This window comes from Anomaloglossus baeobatrachus, chromosome 3 (genome assembly GCF_048569485.1).
Source record: "Anomaloglossus baeobatrachus isolate aAnoBae1 chromosome 3, aAnoBae1.hap1, whole genome shotgun sequence".
NCBI classification, from domain to species: domain Eukaryota; kingdom Metazoa; phylum Chordata; class Amphibia; order Anura; family Aromobatidae; genus Anomaloglossus; species Anomaloglossus baeobatrachus.
The window spans coordinates 175682779-175705893 of NC_134355.1; the positions used below are offsets into that span (position 1 = coordinate 175682779).

A 23115-nucleotide genomic window follows, 5' to 3' on the forward strand; every position below is an offset into this window, starting at 1 on the left:
GTCAGTCTCCCTCTCCCTTTTCTTTCTCTCTCTCTGACCTGGCGATGATCAGCAAACCGATCAGATGATATTGGATCCGGATTGGACGGCGTGGGACCCTTGACCCAGGATTACTGCGGAGGGGGGGGGGGGGGGGTTCTTTATTTCAATAAAGATGGAGTCACTAATTGTGTTGGGTTTTATTTCTAATAAAAATATTTTTCTGTGTGTTGTGTTTTTTTTTTTTATCTGTACTAGAAATTCATGTGGCCATGTTTAGTATTGGCGTGACACCATGAATTTTGGGCTTAGGGCCAGTTGATAATATACAGCTAGCCCTAACCCCATTATTACCCAGTGAGCCACCCATCACCAGGGCAGCTGGAAAAGTTGGATACAACCCCAAAAGATGGCGCTTCAATGAAGCACCCTTTTCTGGGGCGGCTGCGGACTGCAATTCTCAGCAGGGGTGCCCAGAAAGCTTGGGCACCCTGAGCTGCGGATTCCAATCCCCAGCTGCCTAGTTGTACCTGGCTGGACACAAAAATTGGGCGAAGCCCACTTTTTTTTTTTTTTTTTTAAATTACTTCATGAATTTAATGAAATAAAAAAAAAAAAAAAAAAAAAAAAAAAAAAACACATAGGGCTTCCCTATATTTTTGGTTCCCAACTGGGTACAAATAGGCAGCTGGGGGCAGCCCGTAGCTGCACCTGGCTAGCATACAAAAACATGGCGAAGCCCACGTAAGGAGAGCAGACAGCAGCTGCAGAACTACAAGACTCAACATACTCCATCCAGGACTGTATGCAGGAGTTTTTTGTACACCAAAAAAATGACGTGGGCTTCGCCACATTTTTGCATGCTAGCCAGGTACAGCAGGCAGGTACGGCTGCCCCCAACCCCCAGCTGCCTATTTGTACCCGGCTGGGAACTAAAAATATAGGGAAGCCCTTTTTTAAATTATTTCATGAATTTCATGAATAAAAAAAAAAAAAAAAAAAAAATATATATATAAATAAATAATAATATCGACATGAGCTTCGCCCCATTTTTGTGTCCAGCCAGGGACAACTAGGCAGCTGGGGATTGGAATCCGCAGCACAGGTTGGCCCGAGCTTTCTGGGTCCCTCTGCTGTGAATTGCACTCCGCAGCTGCCCCAGAAAATGGCGCTTTCATAGAAGCGCCATCATCTGGCGCTGTATCCAACTCTTCCAGCTGCCCTGAAGCCGGGTGGCTCGTTGGGTAATAAATGAGTTAATGCTAGCTTTGTTTTACTAGGTAGTATGAAGCCAGAGATTCTTAATGTCAGGCAAGTTTGACCCAGACATTAAGAATCGGACATGCTGGAACGATCACCGCGTACCGGAGAGATGCACTGACAGGACCTAGCATGACGTCATAGCCATGTGACCAGTCTGTAGCCAATGAGATAATAGACACGTGACTGGTCACATGCTATTTTGACGTCACGATAGGTCCTATCATCAGTGCTGGTTACCGGGAGGACGCAGCGATTATCGGAAGGAAAAGCGGCGGGAGACCGCGTGCAGGACGCATCGCGGGGACCTGTAAGTGTTATGGCAATGTTTATTAACTGTATGTGTACATGTGTTTTTATGTGTTTGCCTCCCATTGTTTTCAATGCGGTTTGAGAGGTTCGTCGAACGGTTCGTCGAACCGAACTCGAACGGGGCCTCAGTTCGACGAACCGAACTCGAGCCTTCAGAGGCTCGCTCATCTCTAGTGACTACTTGTCCCAAGAAGGAGCAGATCACATGACCATTTTCTAGTCTTGCATTATGACGTCTGGATATTCACAACATTAAGAAGTCTCATATATATCAATATATGTCAAACGGTATATCACTCAGTTGATAAATATTCCTTCACGGTTTTCCGGTTATGATATACGATAATGTTATGTACAGTTACTGCAATAAGGCCATTTTTTTCCCATATTTTTTTACTTTTTTTGTTATTTTCCTTCTAATTTTAATATTTTCATGATAGTGGTCTCTATCTTTATTAGGTAAATGCTGGCAACATTGAAATAATTCATATTGAGACGATTTCTCGGTTTATTTGAATCAAGCAAGTTCTTCTTTCTTATTAGGCAATTGTTATTTATGGATTTGTCTGTGTAGTACTGATTTATGGACACTAGAGAGAGTGCCTCAAACAAGGATTGCAGTCACTATTATCAGTTATAATGTATTTAATGATTTTTTTATTTTTTTTCTCATTTATGCTTTTAATATTGTATGAAAAATATTAATACAATGTTTTTTTTGTTATTCATTAGTCAATATTGTCGAAACGTCTTATATTGTTGACTGAAAATTTTTGAACACTTTTTTTTGGACACGTTTTGTGAAATAAAAACAATAAAGAAACAAATTTTGTTCCAAATTATACTGGTGCCAGTCTTCCTTTTCTACTTTATTAATTGTGCCGGGGTCATACATTATTGTAGTTTTGATTGATTTTTTTACGGCTTCATTAAGCCTTGCAGCAGTGAGCCGGGTCTTACTTATTATAAACTACCTGTCTCATAGACATACACTACCATTCCAATCACTGGGAATTTGGGACCCCTATTTTCACAATCAGCAGAAATCCAAATGAGGAGTCCCCAGGAATGGAGCATTTATCACCTATCCAATACATAGCGGTTACATGTAGTTCATGAGAAAGCCTCTTACATTCATTCCGTTTACACTGCAGCCCTGCTAAAGGCTAATACACACACACAGTATACAATATACATACACAGCATACAACAGATTAGAACTAAAAAAAAAAAAAAAAAAAAAAAAAAAAAAATAAATAAATAATGACATCCATAGTCACACACTGTACCGCCTTCTTTGGAATATACATCAGATGCATTACATGCATATCAGGTTGTATCAGACTACATTCCACTATCATTAGAAGGGAATCTATCATGTCCCCAAACTACCTGTGGACATGGTGTTGTATCTACCGGACCACTGCACTGACAGCCCGGCTACAAGCAGGACGTGAACATTACTCAGCTGTCAGTCAGTGACGGGAGCAGTTGCAGCTGCCACTGCTATGTATTGAGCAGTGACTGAAGTCGCACTGGACACATCTCTATGACTGAAAGCTGGAATCTGTCGGGAGGAATAAAGAGCATTCCTTCCCGGTGTCTGGACTTAGAAAGGTTGGCCACTACTTTTACACTGATGGCCTATCCTTAGGATAGGACATCAATGTCTGACTGGGGTCTGACATCAGACACCCCCCTCAATTAGTTGTTTTCTCTGACTGTGGCAGGCAGCCAAAAATACTCACTTCTGGACCTGCCCAGTCACCTGATCGTCGCCGCGGCTGTTTGCTGCACATCTGCCTCTGATTCAAATCAACAGGCAAGGGATGTGCAGTACCCGACCACAATCAGAAGACGGGGCAGCTATCGGCACCAAGAACAGCGTGGGTGCTGGGAATAAGACCGAGGCCGATTAGACATTGATGGCTTATCCTTAGGATAGGTCATTAATGTAAAAGTAGTGGTCAAGCCCTTTAAAGTACAACAGCTGCCCAGCTGTAGATCACTATTAACCAGCAGATTAACCCATTATCTGTGAGTTAAAAGCTTTTTTTTCCATATGACAAGGTCCCTTAAAAGATCCACTCCTACTAGCAAAAAAGGCATGGGAACAACTTAGGCCTTGTGTGCACTAGACGGAATTTCCCGCGGATTTGCTGCATGTTTCGCTGCAGAAAATGTTCATAACATCTCTTCAGTGATGCACCAGCAAATTCTATGGGAAAAAAAAATGCTGTGCGCACTGGGCGGATTTTGACAGCTGCATGTTTTGCTGCGGGATTCCCTCAGCAAAAACAATTGCATGTCACTTCTTTTCCGCAGGTAGCTGCGGGACTGGCTACCGGAGGAATCTCCAGTAATGCCAGGCCTGGATTCAGTTACCTGCACTGAACTCCGGAGTTGTCACCTGAGCACCGGAGTGCAGCGTAGACTAAACTGCGAGCGCCAAGTGATTGTCTCCCTGGCGATTGCCGTTTAGTTCAGGCTGGGTTGATCTCCGGTGACAGCTGTAGAGAGGCCGGGCTGCACTCCGGAGCTGTCACCTGAGCTCCGGAGATCAGCCCGGCCTGAACTAAACAGCAATCGCCGGGGAATCATTCGGCGCTCGCAGTTTAGTCTAGGCTGCCATCGCCGGGGAATCAATCACTCGGCGCTCGCAGTTTAGTCTAGGCTGCACTCCAGAGCTCAGGTGGGAGCTACGGAGTTCAGTGCAGGAAACCGCGGCCAGGCCTGGTATTACTTGAGATTCCTCCAGGTGCCAGTCCAACGCTGGCTGCGGCATTTCCGCAACAAATCCGCACAAAACGCAACAAACCGCATGCGGATTTCGGTGCGGTATTTTCCCGCAGCTGTGGAAATCTTACTGAGCCTCCAGAATTTTCTTAACAAAATTCCTTTTTCTAGTGCAACAGTGCCTTCGAAAGAAACCGTTAACAGAAGAGATGAGCGGACTCGTTGAAGTTTGGTTCGGCTGGAACTAAGTCACTAATTGGGCTGTTCAGGTCTCCACTCACATGCAGCCAGCCATAAACAGATCACTTCCGGGGGGAGGTTGGGCAGGGTGTTTCCATTTTATCTAATGCACACTACATCTGATCATGTTGTTATCCCCAGTGAGAGCCGATCAAACAACAAGCGGCTCATACTGGGCTGAGCTCCGAGCATACCCGAGGACAGTGATGCTTGCAAAAGTGGTTTACACATGTAATGCACCTGAACTCTGGGTTCACTCATCTCTAGTCAGATGTTATTGTTCTAAATAACCCGCACTGGTGTGTTCTTACTTCACGCACCTTTTAAAAGATATGCTTAGTTTACCCAAAGGTGTATCTAAGCTTTCCGGCACCCGGGGCAAGAATTCAATTTGGTGCCCCCCCCTCATGTGACCAATTATTTATATGTGATTTGCACACTTAGTCACGTGATGACGAGCTGCTCTTAATAATTCTCTCGATGTATAAAGAGAAACATAGCTTTTCTTCCTAATTGTCTCAATCAAGTATGAAAATCACATATGAGTGGAGAGGCCATGTGGTGTCTGCTGGAACCAGAGAGCAGAGCTGAATCCTGACAGAGTATATTACATGCTGTTAGGATTGGGCTACAGTGCTTAATTTTATAAGTAAAGGGCTTCTCCAGGTACAAGATAAAAATCTGCAGTCACTGTGTATCACTATGTGACTACAGATTTCTGAATTCTCAAACTGCACACTGTCAGGATTCTCTGGTGCCGGCGGTGAGTGGGAGGTCACGAAACTGCAAGTATGTGATTTAGCCTCTCACAGCTGAGAGGACGGCCGGTGGGCGGGGAAAGCACGGAAAGCTGTGTGATTGTGTGCACAGCAGAGGAAGTGAAAGCGCAGCCCGGAAGCAGAGTGCCGCCATGACAGAGTCTCGGTAAGTATAAAACGCTCATTTAGGTTTTTTTTTTTTTTCATTTTTATTAATTGCCGATTCCGGGTCATGCAGCCGGAATCCCGGGTCCAGCCCGGCGATAGCGCTGAAACCGCGCGGATCCGGACGTTTACAGTGCGGGTCCGCTCAACACTAATTGATACTTGTGTACAGGATCAGAACTAGTAACAGCACCAGAACCACCAGAGGTACAGAAATACATAAATAGAACCCCCATCAATACAGAAGCACAGCATCACAACCACCAGCAGCAAAGAAATTCATCATCAGAACAACCAGCATTACAGAAATACATCCATATAACCCCATCAGTTCAAAAACACAGCATCAAAACTCTCATCAGTATAGAAATACATAATCAGAACCACAAGCAGTACATGGTACATCAATTGTAATGTTAGCTCCTTACATCCTTAAAGGGAATTTGTCACCAGGATTTTAACACCTAATCTGAGAGCAGCAGAAATCCTGATTCTAGCGGTGTGTCACTTACTGTGCTGCTTAGCGAAGTTTTGATAAAATCACTGTTTAATCAGCAATATATTATCATTACAGGACTGCTTGGCATGCTGCCAGGTAGTCCAGCATATGCATCAGCTCTGTATAACTGCCAGATCTGCAGCAGAGAAAACATTGATTTTATCAAAATAACAGCAAAGAGCTCAGTAAGTGACACATCGCTGGAATCAAGGTCTCTGTCACTATATTATGCTGCTCTCATATAAGGGAGCAATTACCTGGTGACAGATTCCTTTTAACAATGGTAAGGAGATACTTGGGAGTTATCAATCATCATCAGACTGCGGACTATACAGCAACTACAGTAAGGCCTCAGTTCCACTTGCGTTTTGCATGGGCGAGTGCAATCAGATTAAACATCGAATTGCACTTGCACCAGTGTAAAACTATGGGGCAGTGTCCATCTGCGATTGATTTTTCATGATATATATTGGCATGAGAAAAGAATTGCAGCATGCTGCGTTTGGCAGCGAATCTCAGCTCACACACCCATACAGGTCTACGGGAGCGTGTGAAACATCGCACTGCACTTGGATGTCAGAGTGCAGTACGATTTACGCACAGACAGGCCATGTAAAAGGGGGAGAATTACCCCCTCCCTTCCTCTAGTCCGTGCCTGTGATCCGATCACAAGATTGGATCACAGTCGCATGACACTCGGCGTAGGCTCGCAGCAGAGCCTGAGCCAAGGGTCATTAGCATATTGCATCTGATGCTCTCGCATGGGAAGCAATGCGCAAGTGGGACTGAGGCCTAATGATGAGAATTAGTCACTATCACAAATAAAGGCTGTAGCCTCATTAGCGTATGGCATGGTGGGGGGAAATAGAAGGATTTTTGTGTACTCACCGTAAAATCTTTCTCTGAGTCTTCATTGGGGGGGACACAGGACCATGGGACACAGGACCATGGGTGTATGCTGCTGTGACTAGGAGGCTGACACTAAGTAGACAAAAAAGGTTAGCTCCTCCCTAGCAGTGTACACCCTGAGCCGGAGGCTGACTTAAATCAGTTTAGTGCACAAGCAGTAGGAGGAGAACAAAAACACAACCATACATAAGTCAAGGTAATAACTTCAACAAAGTAGAAGTGCGACCCAAGACCAGGGAACACGGGCCACTGAGATAGACAGTCAATATGTAACAAAACAAGCAGGGTGGGTGCTGTGTCCCCCAATGAAGACTCCGAGAAAGAGATTTTACGGTGAGTACACAAAAATCCTCTCTCTCTTTTGTTTCATTGGGGGACACAGGACCATGGGACGTCCAAAAGCAGTCCCTGGGTGGGGAGCGGCAAGCCCCGCGGATAGGAAGGAAAACGGCCTCCCTCGGCGGGCTTGCCCAAGAAGTGAATGTACCCGCCTTGTACAGGTGTGCTACTGCCACCTGCAAAAGCTATTTCCCAAGACTGGCCTCTGCCGATGTTTGGATGTGAACCTGGTAGGAGTTGTTAAAGGAATGCAGACCAGACCAGGCGGCGGTGCTACGGACCTGGTCGGCCGACGTCTAATGCGTAATCGGCCAAAAAGGTTCCCACTGCACTAGTTGAGTGTGCCTTTACTGCCCGTGGTGGAGATTTGTCCTTTATCCAAGAGGCCTCGGAAATGGCGGAACGAATCCATCTGGCAATTGAGGCCCTGGGTACCAGCATGTCCCTTTTGGGTCCGGATGGGATTATGAACAGCACGACCGTTTTACGGGAAAGTGCGGTCCTGTAGGCACAGAGTGTGAGGACTCGCACCAGGTCCAGAGTATGGAAGACTTTCTTGAGGCTGTGAGAAGGACCAGGACCGGAGGACAGAGAAAACAAACTCCTCATTTGACTGGAATGGCGAGACTGCCCTAGGCAGAAGGGAGGGAGCTGGCCCGAGCACGACCTTGTCCTGGAGACAAATCCGAAAAGGGGTAAGTACCGAAAGACCCTTTAGCTCTGACGTACTTCGCAGAGAAGTGATGGCAACGAGGAACACCACTCTTCCACAACCGGTGAGAAGGAAGGAATCTCGAACGGTGCAAACAGCGGACCTTGAAGCAAATCCAGCCCTAGCATAAGATCCCACAGTTCTAGTGGCCGACGATACGGCGGAGCTGGATGGACAAATCCCTGAATGAAGGCCTTGATCCGTGGACGAGAAGCGATAGACTTCTGAAACAGGATTGACAGAGCCGACACTTGGCTTTTTAAGTGTGGAGAATGCGAGACTCGCATCTAGACCTGCCTTGATGGGAGGGAGAAGAGATGCTGTGTTCTTCAGACCACCGAAGGAAAAATGCTCCCCGTGCGGTAGTGGATTCTCGCAGAAGATATAAACCTGACTGTAATCATTGTCTGCATTAACTCTGTTGAAAAGCCTGCCTGAGGTATTACCCAGGATACAGTGGCCAGACTGTCAAATTTTAGGACCTCTGGGTTCTCGTAGGAGAGAAGAGAGAGAGAAGGCTCTGCCAACCAGTAGCTGGACGGTCTGGAAGGCGTCCCGGGAGGACAGCGTGGGTCCTGAAGACGTTCCGCGAACCATGCTAGTCTGGGCCCCTCTGGAGCCATTAGAATGGCTGGAAAACCTTCCGCCCTGATGTTCTTAAGAACCTTCGGGATCAGGGGCCGCAGTGGAAAGAAGAAGTACGGGGCCTGCACTGGGTCCACACGTCGACCCCTAGTGGCAGGTGGTCGTGGTAGCCCGCGATGAACCATGGAACCTGCCAGTCGAATCGGGAGGTCATTAGGACCACCTTTGGAGTCTTTTATCTGCCGCCGATCTGGTTGAGGCTTTCCCTGTTGAGGGACCATTTGCTTGAAGCAAGGACTACCTGCCAGGTAGGCGTCTTGAATGTCCAGCGACGTCAGAACCTCACCGACTTCAATGGATGTGAACACGGAGCGGAGGAACTCCATGCTAAATGCTCAAGGTCTCACGGACCTGCTAGAAAAACTCCGGGTCGAGGAGGGAATGGACCGAGACGACCCTCTTGGGGACCACAAGAGACTGCAATAAAAAACGCTGGAAAAGTTCTGATGGCGGGACTGTTGCCACAAGTCCAGAGTGGAGGAACGACCCCATGGAGGGGAGGAACACGCGCCCACGCACAGGAGACACAGGAGGGCGAGAACGGAAAAAAACGTCTTGTGGCAATGAATCGAATCTATATCGTAGTCTGAGACTGATCTCTCTGACTTACGAACTGCTTCTAATGGGAGACAGATCTGCTGGAGGGGGACAGAAGCCCCCCACGAGACTGGCGCAGCTGTCCGCAGACCGGAAGTCATTTGGAGAAGCGGCGCTGAGACCTGGAAGAAGTGGAACTTCGTGGACTAGTGGGGACGCGATCACCAGGAGGGATTGGGCATAAAAGACGGGGCCCCCTTGTCCCTCCAAGGGGAGGATGTTTTTTGAGGAGTTCCGGACGGCTTGGGCCGAAAATAGGGAAGAAGAGTACACTTTTCTCCCGTAGCCTAGGATATCAGTTGGACTAGCCTAGGTCCTAAAGGCGCTCCCCTAAGACGGAGGGGAAGCCAGCTACCCTCAGAGCCAGATCCGCGTTCCAGGTCCTGAGCCTGAGGGCTCGGCGGATAGCTACACTGTTGCAGGGACCTGGGCCGCTCCATTGGCAGGCGCCAAGGCTGCGTAGCGAAGGTACTCACCCGCGAGTGTGATCTGCGAAGAGATGTTAGCCAGTTCCGGGACGGCAGAGAAGGCACAGAGTCCCTGCGCAGCATGTCTGTCCAGGACATAGCGGCTTCGCAACCCAACCAAGGCAAGGGCAGGGGAAGTTCCTGATGGCTCGAAGGCAGAGCGCGCCCACCTGTGAATGGTACAGTCTGTGGAGTCCCTGAGAGATGCGCTGTTAGGAGTGAGAAGTCAGGCGGGAGCTGGCGGGCTGACCACAGGGGAGTCTGCCCATTCTTCTCGGAGCCCTTCAGAGAAGGGATAATGTAAAATAATGGACTTACCGCCGGTACATACCGTGACTGGCTGTTGCCTGTGGTTGCTTCGTAACTCAGCGAACTCATGACGTCCACTGAATGCGTTATGGACTCGCCTCGTCCACTGAAAGGGGACACGGGTGCTCTGAAAAGAGACGGGATCTACCTGTATCCTCAGAGACTGATTCACCGCTTCTACCAGGCTATCCACCATGCGCCGAACATCAGCCGCTTGTACGGAATCCAGCAGAGGTGCTGCATCTGAATCATCACCCGGAAGGTCGGAGGACTCCAGGAAGGAGTGGTAGTCTGGACCTGGGGATGAGAGTGAAGCCTGGGAAGGTGCTGAAGACGAGACCTGGCGGGTCCGCTTCCGAGTAGCAGAGGACCGTGGGCCGGAGCTCACTTCCTACTTAGGAGACTGCGCTAGGCCTGTGGAGGGCTGATTACGCGACGACAGGCGACGCAGAGCTTGCGCGATGGTCCGAGAGACCTCAGAGAGGGAACCTACGGACTGCGACAGGGGCGCCAACTAGTCGGGAGGGGGCGGAACGCAGGGCCCTGCAGGATCTGAGACTGCATGGCGGCATCTGAGGCGTCGGTAGAGGAGTCCTGTGGATGCTACGGGTCTGCAGAGCAGCCAGAGCATAGCTGGACATCCTGACCTAGGGGAACTACACCAAGGCACGGGAAACTGTTTGGGTCGGGCGGAGCAGGATTATGCAAAGGTACTCTCGCTGGGACTGCTAGGCCGGAGACAGGAGAACGACTAAACTGTCGCTCATACATGAGGGCTATCTCCGTAGGAGCAAATCGTACCCAGATCCTGTGTGCTGCCTACCAGTCGGGAGAAAGGGATCCCGGTCACGTCGGAGCCAGGGAATCAGGGCGCTGCTGCGTCATTGTTAGGAAAGACAGGGTTGAGGCCCCACAGATATATGATCTAAAGGGGTTGTCTGGAACTAAGCATTTCTACTTGTTTGCTAGAAGCAGTAGCCTTCCCCTGCGGGCGTTCCTGGTAATACAGTTCCTGTCAGATTCTGTCTATTTAACAATATGAGAGAATCAAGAACCAACATTAGGGCAATTAAATCCTAATGATACCCAGAGACCTGCAGAAACCAATAGGAGGCGGCATCTTGGCCGATGCACCGCAGGACGGTGCTATAGACATGCTGAAAGTGAATCATGAAATCTGGAAATAATCTTTTTTTTTTTTTTTTTTTACTAAAATTGTAGAAAAAACTTCTGGGGTTAAAAACCACATAAAACTGAGATTTTTCACCTAATTTGTGAATTCTACATGTATTATATCGTGAGTGGTCATACATCAGCAGTCCATTCACATGAAATCGATCTTGTGTGATTAGAGATCTTTTACACTCTGCTTACAACCACATAACTGACAGATTACAGCTAATTGCCTGTGTGAGCAAAATGGGGATGGGAAGCTGGAGTTGGCTGGGGGAGGGGCTGGGGGAGGGGCCGTGTGAGGGTGGGAAACAGGGCATCCACCGCCCACACTGTGGAAAACGCCGGCACAGTAAGCCAGGAGGCTGAGCGGTGGGAGGAGACAGGGCCTGACGTTCGGCGGCCAATAGCGCTGCAGCGGGGGGGCGTGGCTAGGACGCAGGGGCGACTAGGCCGAGACTGGGGCCTAAATTTTGCAGCAGCCGAGGGAAGAAGGTAGGAGAAGGTCGATCCTACCTGATCTCGGCGGCGCTGGGCCCAGCAATGAATGCGGTGCAGGCAGGGCGCTCTGCCCCTGCCTGTGTGCAGCGCCCACCTCATGGAAGACTGCGGGCTCCAGGGAGGCAGCGTGGAGAGGCAGGGAAGTGGACGTCGGGAGGGGGGAAAGGAGCCCCCCTGCAGGAGAAGGCAGCGATGCGGGTCCCAACAGATTCCAGATGCGCTGCGGAGGTCCAGTCCCTGCTGCATGTCCCTGTGCACCCTTTGGGGTGATACCGCAGGGTGGATCAGGGGTGCCCATGAAGGTTCTGCCCCACGCGCAAACCCGGGAGTGGTACCACGGGGATGGACGGGGGAGAGGGCCCGATGTCTCAAGCCTCTGCGACCCTGGGGAGTGGTACCCACAGGGCTGTAGAGTATGAGTGATGAAGAAGATACCTGCAGAAACGAGAAGACAGGTATGAGAGCGATGAGCGGCGCCGAAAAAAAAAAAAGGGAAAAAAAAATGCAAAAATCAAATAACTGAGGGGGGCAGAGACGGCCCACATCAGCCTCCTACGACACTAAGCAAAAAACTGATTTAAGTCCGCCTCCGACTCAGGGTGTACACTGCTAGGGAGGAGCTAACCTTTTTTGTCTACTTAGTGTCAGCCTTCTAGTCACAGCAGCATACACCCATGGTCCATGGTCCTGTGTCCCATGGTCCTGTGTCCCCCAATGAAACGAAAGAGAAAGACCGTTTTGGGGGGTATACAGCACTGGGGTCAGGGGATAGACAGTTCTGGGGGTATACAGCCCCGGTGTGGGGGTGAGGGGGGGGGGGGGGGTAGACAGTTATCGGGGGTATACAGCACTGGGGTGGGGTGAATAGAGAGTTTTGCAGGGTTTATTGCTCTGGGGTGGGGGGGGATAGACAGTTCTGGAGGTATACAGCACTGGGGTCAGAGGATAGACAGTCCTCGGGGTATACAGCACTGGGGTGGGGTGAATAGAGAGTTTTGCAGGGTTTACTGCTCTGGGGTGGGGGGATAGACAGTTCTGCATGGTATACAGCTCTGGGGTGGGGGGATAGACAGTCCTGCATGGTATACAACTCTGGGGTGGAGGGATAGACTATTCTGCAGGGTATACAGCACTGGGGGGACAGGACATACAGCTCGTCGGGATGTTAATGCTTCGGCTCTTCTCTTTATCTGTGGGTTGAGCCTAGAATGTATGGGCTCCTTCCAGGTTAGTGGGCGTGACCAGCTTCATGACAAATTAAGTCATACCTGGAAGGAGCCCGTATATTCTAGCATCTACCTTCATCTGTGGGAGCGCTGTGCACAGATGAACTTAGACCCTACACGCAGCGGTGAAAGCTGCGGGCAGGTGAGGATTTAAGAGCCTGCAGCCAGGGAACTGCGGCTGCCGACATGAGCACTGAGGTCCCCGGAATTCGGCCCGAAGCATACATCACCGCCCTTCCTGACATGTGCTGAAGCAGGCCCTGGCCACCCGGGAGACTCAGTTCTGTATCAGTCGGCCCGACAGCGCCCACCCTGACACTGCGCCCAGGGCACATGCCCCGCCAGCTCCCCTACATATGCCTCTGGTTTACCACCGCAGCCCGGGGTAGTTTTAACAGCCGTTATTACTGTACTGCGCTATAGGCAAATGACCCCCCCAATAGTCCGATGGTGTACCCAGACCATCCTCAGAGCATCCTGCCCCTCACGTTCACTGGCTGGGATGTCATTGATCTCTTCTGTAGCAGTCACTTTTGTGCAGGTCACTTAGGATTGGCGCTCTTCACTCATCCCTCCCTCAACACTTCAGCTGAGTAGATGTGAAGTGAGGTCTAAAGTCACCATGCAGCGTTAATAAGAAATCACAGCTTCCTCACAGGTACCATCAGCAGAATAATTAGGAAGAGAATAGGACGCTGCACATATAAAAATGCACTAATATGAAGACTTAACTACCAATAATGAGAAGATGGCAAGGTAGACTTTCTGAATGTTTAGACAAACCTTTGGCACCTGATGAGGCTTTAGCGATCCACACATTTCCTTTTCCACTCTCCTGCCTTCCATTAAATGATTCTAGAAATTCCTCTCGCTCATCTGTACGGCTGCTATTGATTAGATCTTGGAGCCCATTCCTTCCTTTTGCCACAGGAGACTTTGGATTAGTTGGATAAATCACATAGGATTCTGGGAACCACGGGCAGGACCCAGAAAGCTCGGGACTGGTTTTTATTAATCTGTAAAATAAATTATCAAAACATTATAACTAAAATTTAAGACACTGGAAATGCTTCCAAGCTCTTCTACCTTAGGCCCCCTTCATACATCAGTGTTTCCAGTGGGTGTGGTGCACGTTTTCACATGTACTGGAGACGCCCAATCTCAGCTGATCTTCTCCCCTCTGTTTTTTGTTTTACACGGACCATGTGAACCACATGTGTCTGTTTGATCCACACGAAGGAATTTCCATTTATTTATTTTTTTTACACTGATGAAAAAGAGCCAACAGAAGTCTATTGGTTTGTGAAAAACACATACCCACACACCGATGACATTCGTGTGCAGTCCGTGTGACACGTACCAGAATTAAATGCATTCAGATAATTTAATGATTTTTATGTGATAAAGATGATAGATTTTACAGCTATTAATCGAATATTTAAATAATTTAAAGAAAAAAAAAAAAAAAAAAAAAAAGAAGACATGGTGTCCCCCCCTTTTTTGATATCTAGCGAAAGGTAAAGAAGACGGCTGTGAAGTGATATTATCAGGCTGGGAAGGTCCATGGTTATTGGTTCCTTCCCAGCCTAAAAATACAAACCTGCAGGTGCCCCAGAAGTAGCACACTATGAGATGCTCCAATTTTTGGTGCTTCGCATTAGCTCTTCCCGATGCCCTGGTGCGATTGAAATCGGGGTAATGGTTTTTGCAGTTGACGTTAGCTGTTAAGTGTCCAAAAACGCAGCTAGAATAATCCCTTTCCATAAGTAGCACGAGGGCTTGATGCCATATGTGTTTTTGGAAATTACACAGCTGGCATCAGCTCAAAATACCATTTACCCCGATTGCCAAGGCACCAGGGCAATTGGGAAGATCCAGAATTGGAGCATCTAATGTGATGAATCACTTCTGGGGAATCTACGGGCTACTTTAGGCTGGGAAGTGCCCAATAACCATGGACTTTCCGAACATGATAGCCGGTAGTGCTTTACCTTTGCTGGTTATCAAAAATGGAGGGGACTCCATTTTGTTTCTTTCATTTAGTTATTTATTTGGCTAAATGGCAGTACAATCCATTTATCCATCCGTCATCAATCCATCTATCAGTCATCCATCTATCAGTCATCCATCTATCAGTCATCCATCTTTGCACATCTCTTACAAAATTCAAACCATTATTTTCAGGGTCATGTGGAGGTCACGTGGACAGTGCACATGTGCACAAGGATGTAGAAAACGGAAGCTCATTCAAATAAATTAAAGAAACCCCCATCAAAATGCAATTTAGGATATGAGTGCACTGAGCATTTTGGCGCGTTTTTTTGGACTCAAAACTGCATGACTTAGTTAGCTCAGCAAAGTCTATGACTTTTCATTTTTGCTGTCTGCACACAACTTTTTTTCTAGCTGTGTTTTTGAGCTTAAAAAAAAAAAAAAAAACAGGACGTCAACTCTTTCCTGCGTTTTTCACCCATGCAATGCTTTGGAAAAACACAGCAAAATGCAGTAATCAAAAACGCAGCAAAACACAGCTAATAACGCAGCGAAACGCATTTTTGCTGTGGGTTCGTTTTTGTGCATTCTTTGTGGCCAAAAACACAGCGTTTTTGAGACATGCAAACATGTCAGTGCGCACCTAGCCTTAGAATGCATAAAAAGTGCACACATAAGGCTATGTGCGCACGTTGCTTTTTTTTCCGCCGAAAAGCTGCGGTTTGAACTGCAGCGTAACTGCATGCGTTCAGCTTCCCCAGCAAAGTCTATGAGAAAGCCGAAAAATCAATGCACACGCTGCGTTTTGGATGTGCCCAAAAATCGCTGCGGAAAAAAAAAAGCAGCATGGCACTTTTTGTGCATTGTAGCTGCATTCTCCACCCATTGAAATCAACGATGTGGGTCAGAACGCCAACAAAATGCACTTAGACTGCAGCAAAACGCATGTCTTTTCAGTCTGTCAATGTCGGTCAATTTCTGTCTGGAGGTCGGTGAATCTCCCTCTGTCTGTCGGTCGGTCGGTCGGTCTCTTTCTCTGTCAGTTGGTCGCTCTGTCTGTCTCTCTCTCTGTTGGTCGGTCTCTCCCCCTCTCTCATACTCACTGATCCCCGATCACCGGCACTGCGTTCACACTACTCCGGCGGCTTTTCCTCTTTTGAAAATGCCGGCCGCTCATTATTCAATCTCGTATTCCCCGCCCACCGGCACCTATGATTTGTTGCAGTCAAACACGCCCCCATGCTGAGTGACAGCTGTCTCACTGCAACCAATCACAGCCGCAGGAGGGCGGGTCTATATCGTGCAGTAAAATAAATAAATAAAAAAAAAAAAAAAAAAAAAAACACAACGTGCGGTCCCCTCCAATTTTGATACCAGCCAAGATAAAGCCACAGGGCTGAAGGCTGGTATTGTCAGGATGGGGAGTGCCACGTTATCGGGAGCCCCCCAGCCTAACAATATCAGCCAGGAGCCACCCGGAATTGCTGCATCCATTAGATGCGACAGTCCCGGGACTTTACCTGGCTCATCCCGATTTGCCCTGGTGCGGTGGCAATCAGGGTAATAAGGGGTTAATGGCAGCAGCCCATAGCTGCCACTATGTCCTAGGTTAATCATGACAGGCGTCTCCCCGAGATACCTTCCATAATTAACCTGTAAGTGAAAGTAAATAAACACATACACCCGAAAAAATCCTTTATTTGGAAGACAAAAAAAAAAAAATCCCCTCTTGCACCACTTTATTAAAATCTCCAAATACCCCTCCAGATCCGGTATAATCCAGAGGTCCCGCGACACATCCAGCTCTGCTACATGAAGCTGACAGGAGCGGCAGTAGAACACCGTTGCTCCTGTGAGCTCCACGCAGCAACTGAAGTGAATCGCGCTGTCAGCGGAGACATCACTGAGGTAATGCCGGTGTGTGTGGTGAGGATGAGGGCTGTAATGTCGGGATGTGTGCGGGGATGTCGGCGGTAATGTCGGGATGTGTGCGGGGATGTCGGCGGTAATATCGGGATGTGTGCGGGGATGTCGGGATGTGTGCAGGGATGTCGGCGGTAATGTCGGAATGTGTGCGGGGGATGTCTGCAGTAATGTCGGGGTGTGTGCGGTGATGTCGGGGTGTGTGCGGTGAAGATGCTAATCAGGACGCCACACACAGACAGAGCCGCGGTACGACAATGAAGTCGGGTGCAGTTCACCCGAGTTCATTCTCATCACGCGACTCTGTGTGTGCCGTCAGCTGGCATGTAGCAGAGCTGAATTTATACAGGTACAGGGGACAAGAATTGGAAGTAAATTTTATGAATGGCAGAAAGGAACTAGATTAGATTAGGGCGGTGAGGTGATAGGCTAGGCTAAAGAAATGCGTTTTTAGGGCCCGCTTAAAAGGTGTGGAGGTTGGGAATTAATCGGATTGCTCTTGGTAGTGTGTTCCAGAGCATAAGCGCAGCTCGTGAGAAATCTTGCAGGCGGGAGTGGGAGGTTTGAATTGTTGAGGATGTCAGTCTTAGGTAGTGTTGAGCGGCCCCAGATCCGCAAAATCCGGATCCGCACGGTTTGAGAGCCCGATCCGAGTCAGAGTGTCAGAGTGTCAGAGTGTCAGAGTGTCAGAGTGTCAGAGTGTCAGAGTGTCAGAGTGTCAGAGTGTCAGAGTGTCAGAGTGTCAGAGTGTCAGAGTGTCAGAGTGTCAGAGATTTGTATGGCCGCGGATTTCGGATCCGGACTTCGGCGGCAACCCGATCCGGAGGACCCGGATTATGACCGATCCGTTCAACTCTAGTCTTAGGTCATTAGCAGAGCGGGGGGCACGGGTGGGGTGATAGACAGAGATGAGGGAGGAGATGTAGAGTTGTGTGGAACCGTGGAAAGCGTTGTGGGTGAGAGTGATAAGTTTATGTTGGATTCTGTAGCGGATAGGCAACCAGTGCAATTGTACCGCCCCACGCTCGGCTGCAGCCGAGCCACTCGGATCCAGGCTCGCTGGTAGGTGGCTCGAGCGTCTCCGGACCCGGGGGGCCCTGTGGTCACTTCGATCTGAAAGGGGCTGGCAGCTTAGGGGACATAGATGTACGGCCGGAGCCGTGGTTAAGTTCGTGACGCCACTCACGGGATGTGGTGAAGGTAGACACCACCGCTGCAGTTAGGGGGGAGATGTTTATGAAGCAAGATGTTAACCCCTCCGTGGGTAGGGATGATGGCCCCGGGACCCGTTGGGTGTTGTGTGGTTGGGCGGTGCAGGGAGGTGCGCGGCCGGAGGGCACTGTTGTACTCACGATTAGTAACACACACAAGTCTCTTGTAAAACAAGTTGATGGTGGTCGGTGCCCGCAGCTGGTTGAGTCGGGTCCCCCACCCGGTTGGTGGTCTCTGCCTTTTTCCTGCACCGTGTTGTGTATCGGTGGACTGCCTGCGCTTCAGCGACGCGAGTCCGCTCACCGGCTTTGTGGATGTCGGGAGAGCCCTTTTGCCCGCAGACGCTGGCCCGTGGGATCTCTCTGCCTGTGAGGTGGCTTTCCATCCCCCTTGTTGGGCTGTTGTCTTCAGTCGGGATTTTGCGGTCTGGACTATAGGTCATTTCCCACCCAATCAGTTAATTAACTTAGTCCAGTGGCTTCTGGACCTCGTTTCAGGGTCTGAGTACCCCCCTTTGTGCTCTGGTTTCCGAGTCGGTTCCCCGGGTCGGTACCAGTGGTCCACTACCCTGTCCCGGTCCACCACGGTTCCACCGAGCAGTCTTCCCGGCTCCTGCAGGCTGAGGCCACCGCTTGCCTCCTAGCCAAAGGTGCCCGGGCTCCAACCCCGGCACCTGTCAGATTTTTGCAGACCTGGCACAGGCCTGCCCTCCACTCACTGATCTGACTACTACTACGACGACTGACTGACTGACGTGGCCAACCGCCTGGCTCCGCCCCCTGGTGTGAACATCAAGCCCTGAGAGGCGTGACTAGGGTTTTACTGGTTGGCTGCTGACACCTTATTAGGGGACAGGTGTTGTGCGGGGCGCTGTGACTACCTGGCTAGTCCACGGCGTCACACTACGACTGGCAAAGAGCAGAGGCATCAGTGAAGCGGTTGCAGAGGAAAATTATCCTGGCTGCGGCATTCAGAATGGATTGGAGAGTAGAGAGTTTAGAAACAGGGAGACCAATTAGTAAAGAATTACAATAATTCAGGCGAGAATGAATGAGAGAGACAGTAAGAGATTTTGCAGTCAATGGTAAGAAAAGGTTGAATTCGAGATCTTTTTGAGGTGGAATTGACATGAACGAGCAAGTGAACGAATATAGGGAGTGAAGGAGAGATCGGATTCAAATATAACCCCAAGACAGCGGGCGTGCTGCTGGGGCGTAATGGTAGAGCCACACACAGAAATGGTAATATTGGGTTTCGGAAGGTTGGGGGAGGGGGAAAACATGAGGAGTTCAGTTTTTGACAGGTTCAGTTTTAGATAGAGGGAGGACATGATGTTGGAGACAGTGGACAGACAATCGCTAGTATTTTGTAATAGTTTGACACAGAAGGAAAAAGGAGTTTTTGAATGCAAAATTAGTTTATTTTAAACAAGGAGGGGTTTTGGCAGAGACATGAGACATGTATACATCTTTGTAATAGCCTGTGATATCTATATTTATTTGCTGCCTCTCTTGCCCTCTATGCCTGTTTTTAATGTCTCTGCCAAAACCCCTCCTTGTTTAAAATAAAATTTTTTGAATTCAAAAACTCCTTTTTCCTTCTGTGTCTCAATGTTCTATATGGAGTTTATGCTGGCTTTTAAAGGGACCTTGACATAGGTACCCTTTTGCCAAATTTTTCTAAAATGGTTTTATGGAGATCTGTTCTACTATTTTGTAATAGTGCAGGGGTGATGTCAGGAGAAGATGTGTACAGTTGGGTGTCATCAGCATAGAGATGGTACTGGAAACCAAATCTGCTGATTGTTTGTCCAATACGGGCTGTGTATAGAGAGATAAGGAGGGGGCCTAGGACTGAACCCTGAGGAACCCTGACCGTAAGGGGAAGAGGAGAGGAAGAGAAGCTGGCAAAGGATACAGTGAATGAGTGGTCAGAGAGGTAGGAGAAGAACCACGAGCGAACGGTGTCCATGAGCCCGATAGAGCGGAGCATAGTCAGGAGGAGCTGGTGATCCACAGTATCGAATGCAGCAGACAGATCCAGGAGGATCAGCAGGAAGTAATGACCATTAGATTTAGCTGTAAGTAGATCATTAGAGACTTTAGTAAGAGCAGTTTTAGTAGAGTGCAAGGAGCGGAAACCGGATTGTAAATGGTCGAAGAGAGAGTTATCTGACAAATAGCGGATTAGACGGGAGTAGACCAGACGTTCCAGGAGTTTGGATATGAAGGGGAGATTAGAGACGGGTCTGTAGTTAGCGAAACACACTTATGCTCATTTAATAAGCTGCAGAGGATGTTCCCCGTTATGTTTAGACACTAATCTTATGCTGAACACCGAAATAACACTTATCGTTAAAGTGTAACTGCTCCTTGAATAGACTTTTGATATGTTAGATGTCCTGATCGGTAGAAGTCTGTGTGCTAGTAGGAAGTCTGGCTCAGTTAGCTCTGTGTATCAAAAAGAGGCAATTATTTTGGATCCCACAGGGAAACCCCCTTTTTAATGGGGTCTGATTAGGTCAAAACCCCACCCAACCACAGCTAGCCATTAGCGCATTTTTCAGGGTTGGTAGGCCAGCTTTCCATTTAATCCACATCTGAACATTAGATTTTACACCAGGAACTGCAAGTGGCTCTCACCAGAGTGACTACTATCGCTCACAGAAAGGAGTCTGCTCTTTCTGCTGGATTGGTCATGAACGACCATTCACTAGTGCCAAACCCCAACTGATGTCTAAAATAAAAGAGCAGAAGCTCTAAGCTGAGTGCTGCTCTCCTCCAATGCTGAAGATGGTCTGTAGGCCTCTTTTCCACATGCGATTTTCATGTGCAAGTACAATCCGATAAAACTCGCACCAGTGTTAATCAATGAGGCAGTCCTCTTGTATTTTATTTCTCGACACGAATCGCTCTCTCTGTGCAATCGCAGCATGCACCCCCAAACAAGCCTATGCATGCACCCCCATACAAGCCTATGGGAGTGTGTGAAACATCGCACTGCACCCACATGTAATCAGAGTGCAGTGCGATATACGAAGAGACAGACAGCAGAGGAGATGGGAGTGTTTCCTCCATCTTCTCCGCTCCTGTGATACGATTGCAAGATCACATCACAGTCGCATGACCCTCGGCTGATACCCGCAGCAGAGTGTCATTAGCATATCACTTCTGATGCTCTCACATGGGATGCGGTACGCAAGTGGAAAAGAACCCTAAGGGTGGAGTCACATTAGCGTATGGCATCCGATGCGAGATAAACAAATGTGATATGCTAATGACCCCCGTCTCAGGCTCTGCTGATTCTGATCAATGGATATCTGGATTAGGCCGGCTTCACATTTGCGATTAACTCACATGAGTGCAATGCGAGAAAAACTCGCATTGCACTCGGACCCATGTTAATCAATGAGGCAGCTCCTATCTGCTAATTTTTTCTCACTCCAAATCGGACTGAGAAAAAAATTGCAGCATGCTGCGTTTTGGTGAGCTTCTCGCACGAGTCAGTCCAATGCAAGTCTATGGGTGCGTGAAAAAAAAAACGGATGTCACACGGACGGCACCTACACCATCCTAGTGACATGCGTTTTTCTCAATACATTTCACGCATGTAGTAGAGAACACTGTAAATGCTTCTGTACATAACAGTACATGAATAGCAGCTGCTGAGGGTAAAAACTGATTGCACACTGACAGCACACTGATGAAAAGTGAACTAAAATCGTCCGACTTTCTAGCATGAGAATCGGACCGATTTTACACGCACAAGTGTGATTCCAGCCTTAGTCTCATGAACCCTTGGGAAATACAGGCTGATGTTGTGTTTTTGCAAAGTTTTTACCATGTGCATTTTTGCCACAAAAAATGCAGCATTTTCCTGAGATTTTGGAAATCTCATGCAGAAGTTGCCTATTTTTTCCTTGCAGATTTGAAGCAGTTTCACAGCCGCAGCATGTCAATTTTTAATTTTTTATTTTTTTGCAGCGTTTTTCATACATTCCAAAAAAATGGGAAAAGTAAAAAAAATAAATGCGTTTTTTTGTCTTTTTTTATATACAGCATTCTTCTTGACAAGAGACTTAAGCGGGTTTTACACGCAACGCATCACTAACGAGATGTCTTTGGGGTCACAGAATTCGTGACATACATCCTGCCTAGTTAGAGATGTCGTTGCGAGTGAAACGCACGACCGACCGTTAATGATCAAAATTACTCACCTAATCGTTGATCGGTCGTTCTAATCCCGATTATCGTTGCTGTTGCAGGACGCAGATTGTTCGTCGTTCCTGCAGCAGCACACATCGCTACATATGACACCGCAGGAACGAGGATCATCACCGTCCCTGCGGACGCCCGCAATGCGGAAGGAAGGAGGTGGGCGGGATGTTCGGCCCGCTCATCACCGCTTCTATTGGGCGGACGCTTAGTGACGCCACACGAGCCACCTTTCGGCCGCGGTTCGCCGGCCACATCGATGTCGCTAGGCAGGCAAGTATGTGTGATGGGTACTAGCTGTGTCTAGCTCTGTCGCTGTCTGTAAAGCCCGCTTTATACTTAACACACGCAGCAGAAATTTCTACATCAAGACAAGAACACGGCTCTTGGCAAGAGAAACAGGGTTTTTTTGCATGCACTTTTTCCCACCTTCATTTGAAACTCCATCAAGAAAAAAATAAGCAGAAGGAGCATGAGATTTCCAAAATTTACTGGCACAGTATAACGCTGTGTTTTTGCAGCAAAAAATGCACAGAAAAAAACAAAGATATACCGTTAATGTTCCTACTTGAAGGTTTCACTTTTTTCCACGATTTAAGCAGCACAATTTGACATAATGGCTCAGATTTGTAGGAGTTTATCAGTGTCATGAACTTCTGTTTTTTTGCTTGTTTTTTTTTTAATTTAATCTATTAGATTCATCCTCTTTGAATGTGAACTACATGATAGGGTGGAACCACAGACTAGCCTGTGAGGCTAAGATCCTGTGGATGGATCCTCACCATGCCAAACGCTTTAGAGCTCAGGGCCACCTGATGGTCCCTGGTGGTGCGAGTCTACGCTCTGTTCAAGGACAGGTGGGTGGTAGATGGGGCCTTGGGGGACCTGTGGCCTGTTCATGCCTAGGGCCCCACAATAATCCGGATTCTAAGGGGACTGAGTGGAGT

General features: G+C 48.4%; 1 protein-coding gene across 1 annotated transcript in view; it reads right to left on the reverse strand.

Annotated features, from left to right (window-relative positions):
* Nucleotides 1–23115, reverse strand: part of TTL (tubulin tyrosine ligase) — a 52393-nt gene that overhangs the window by 13514 nt on the left and 15764 nt on the right. The window contains exon 3 of the mRNA XM_075339592.1: nt 13611–13843. Coding sequence (XP_075195707.1) covers nt 13611–13843 — 233 coding nt within the window. The remainder of the gene's footprint in view (nt 1–13610; nt 13844–23115) is intronic.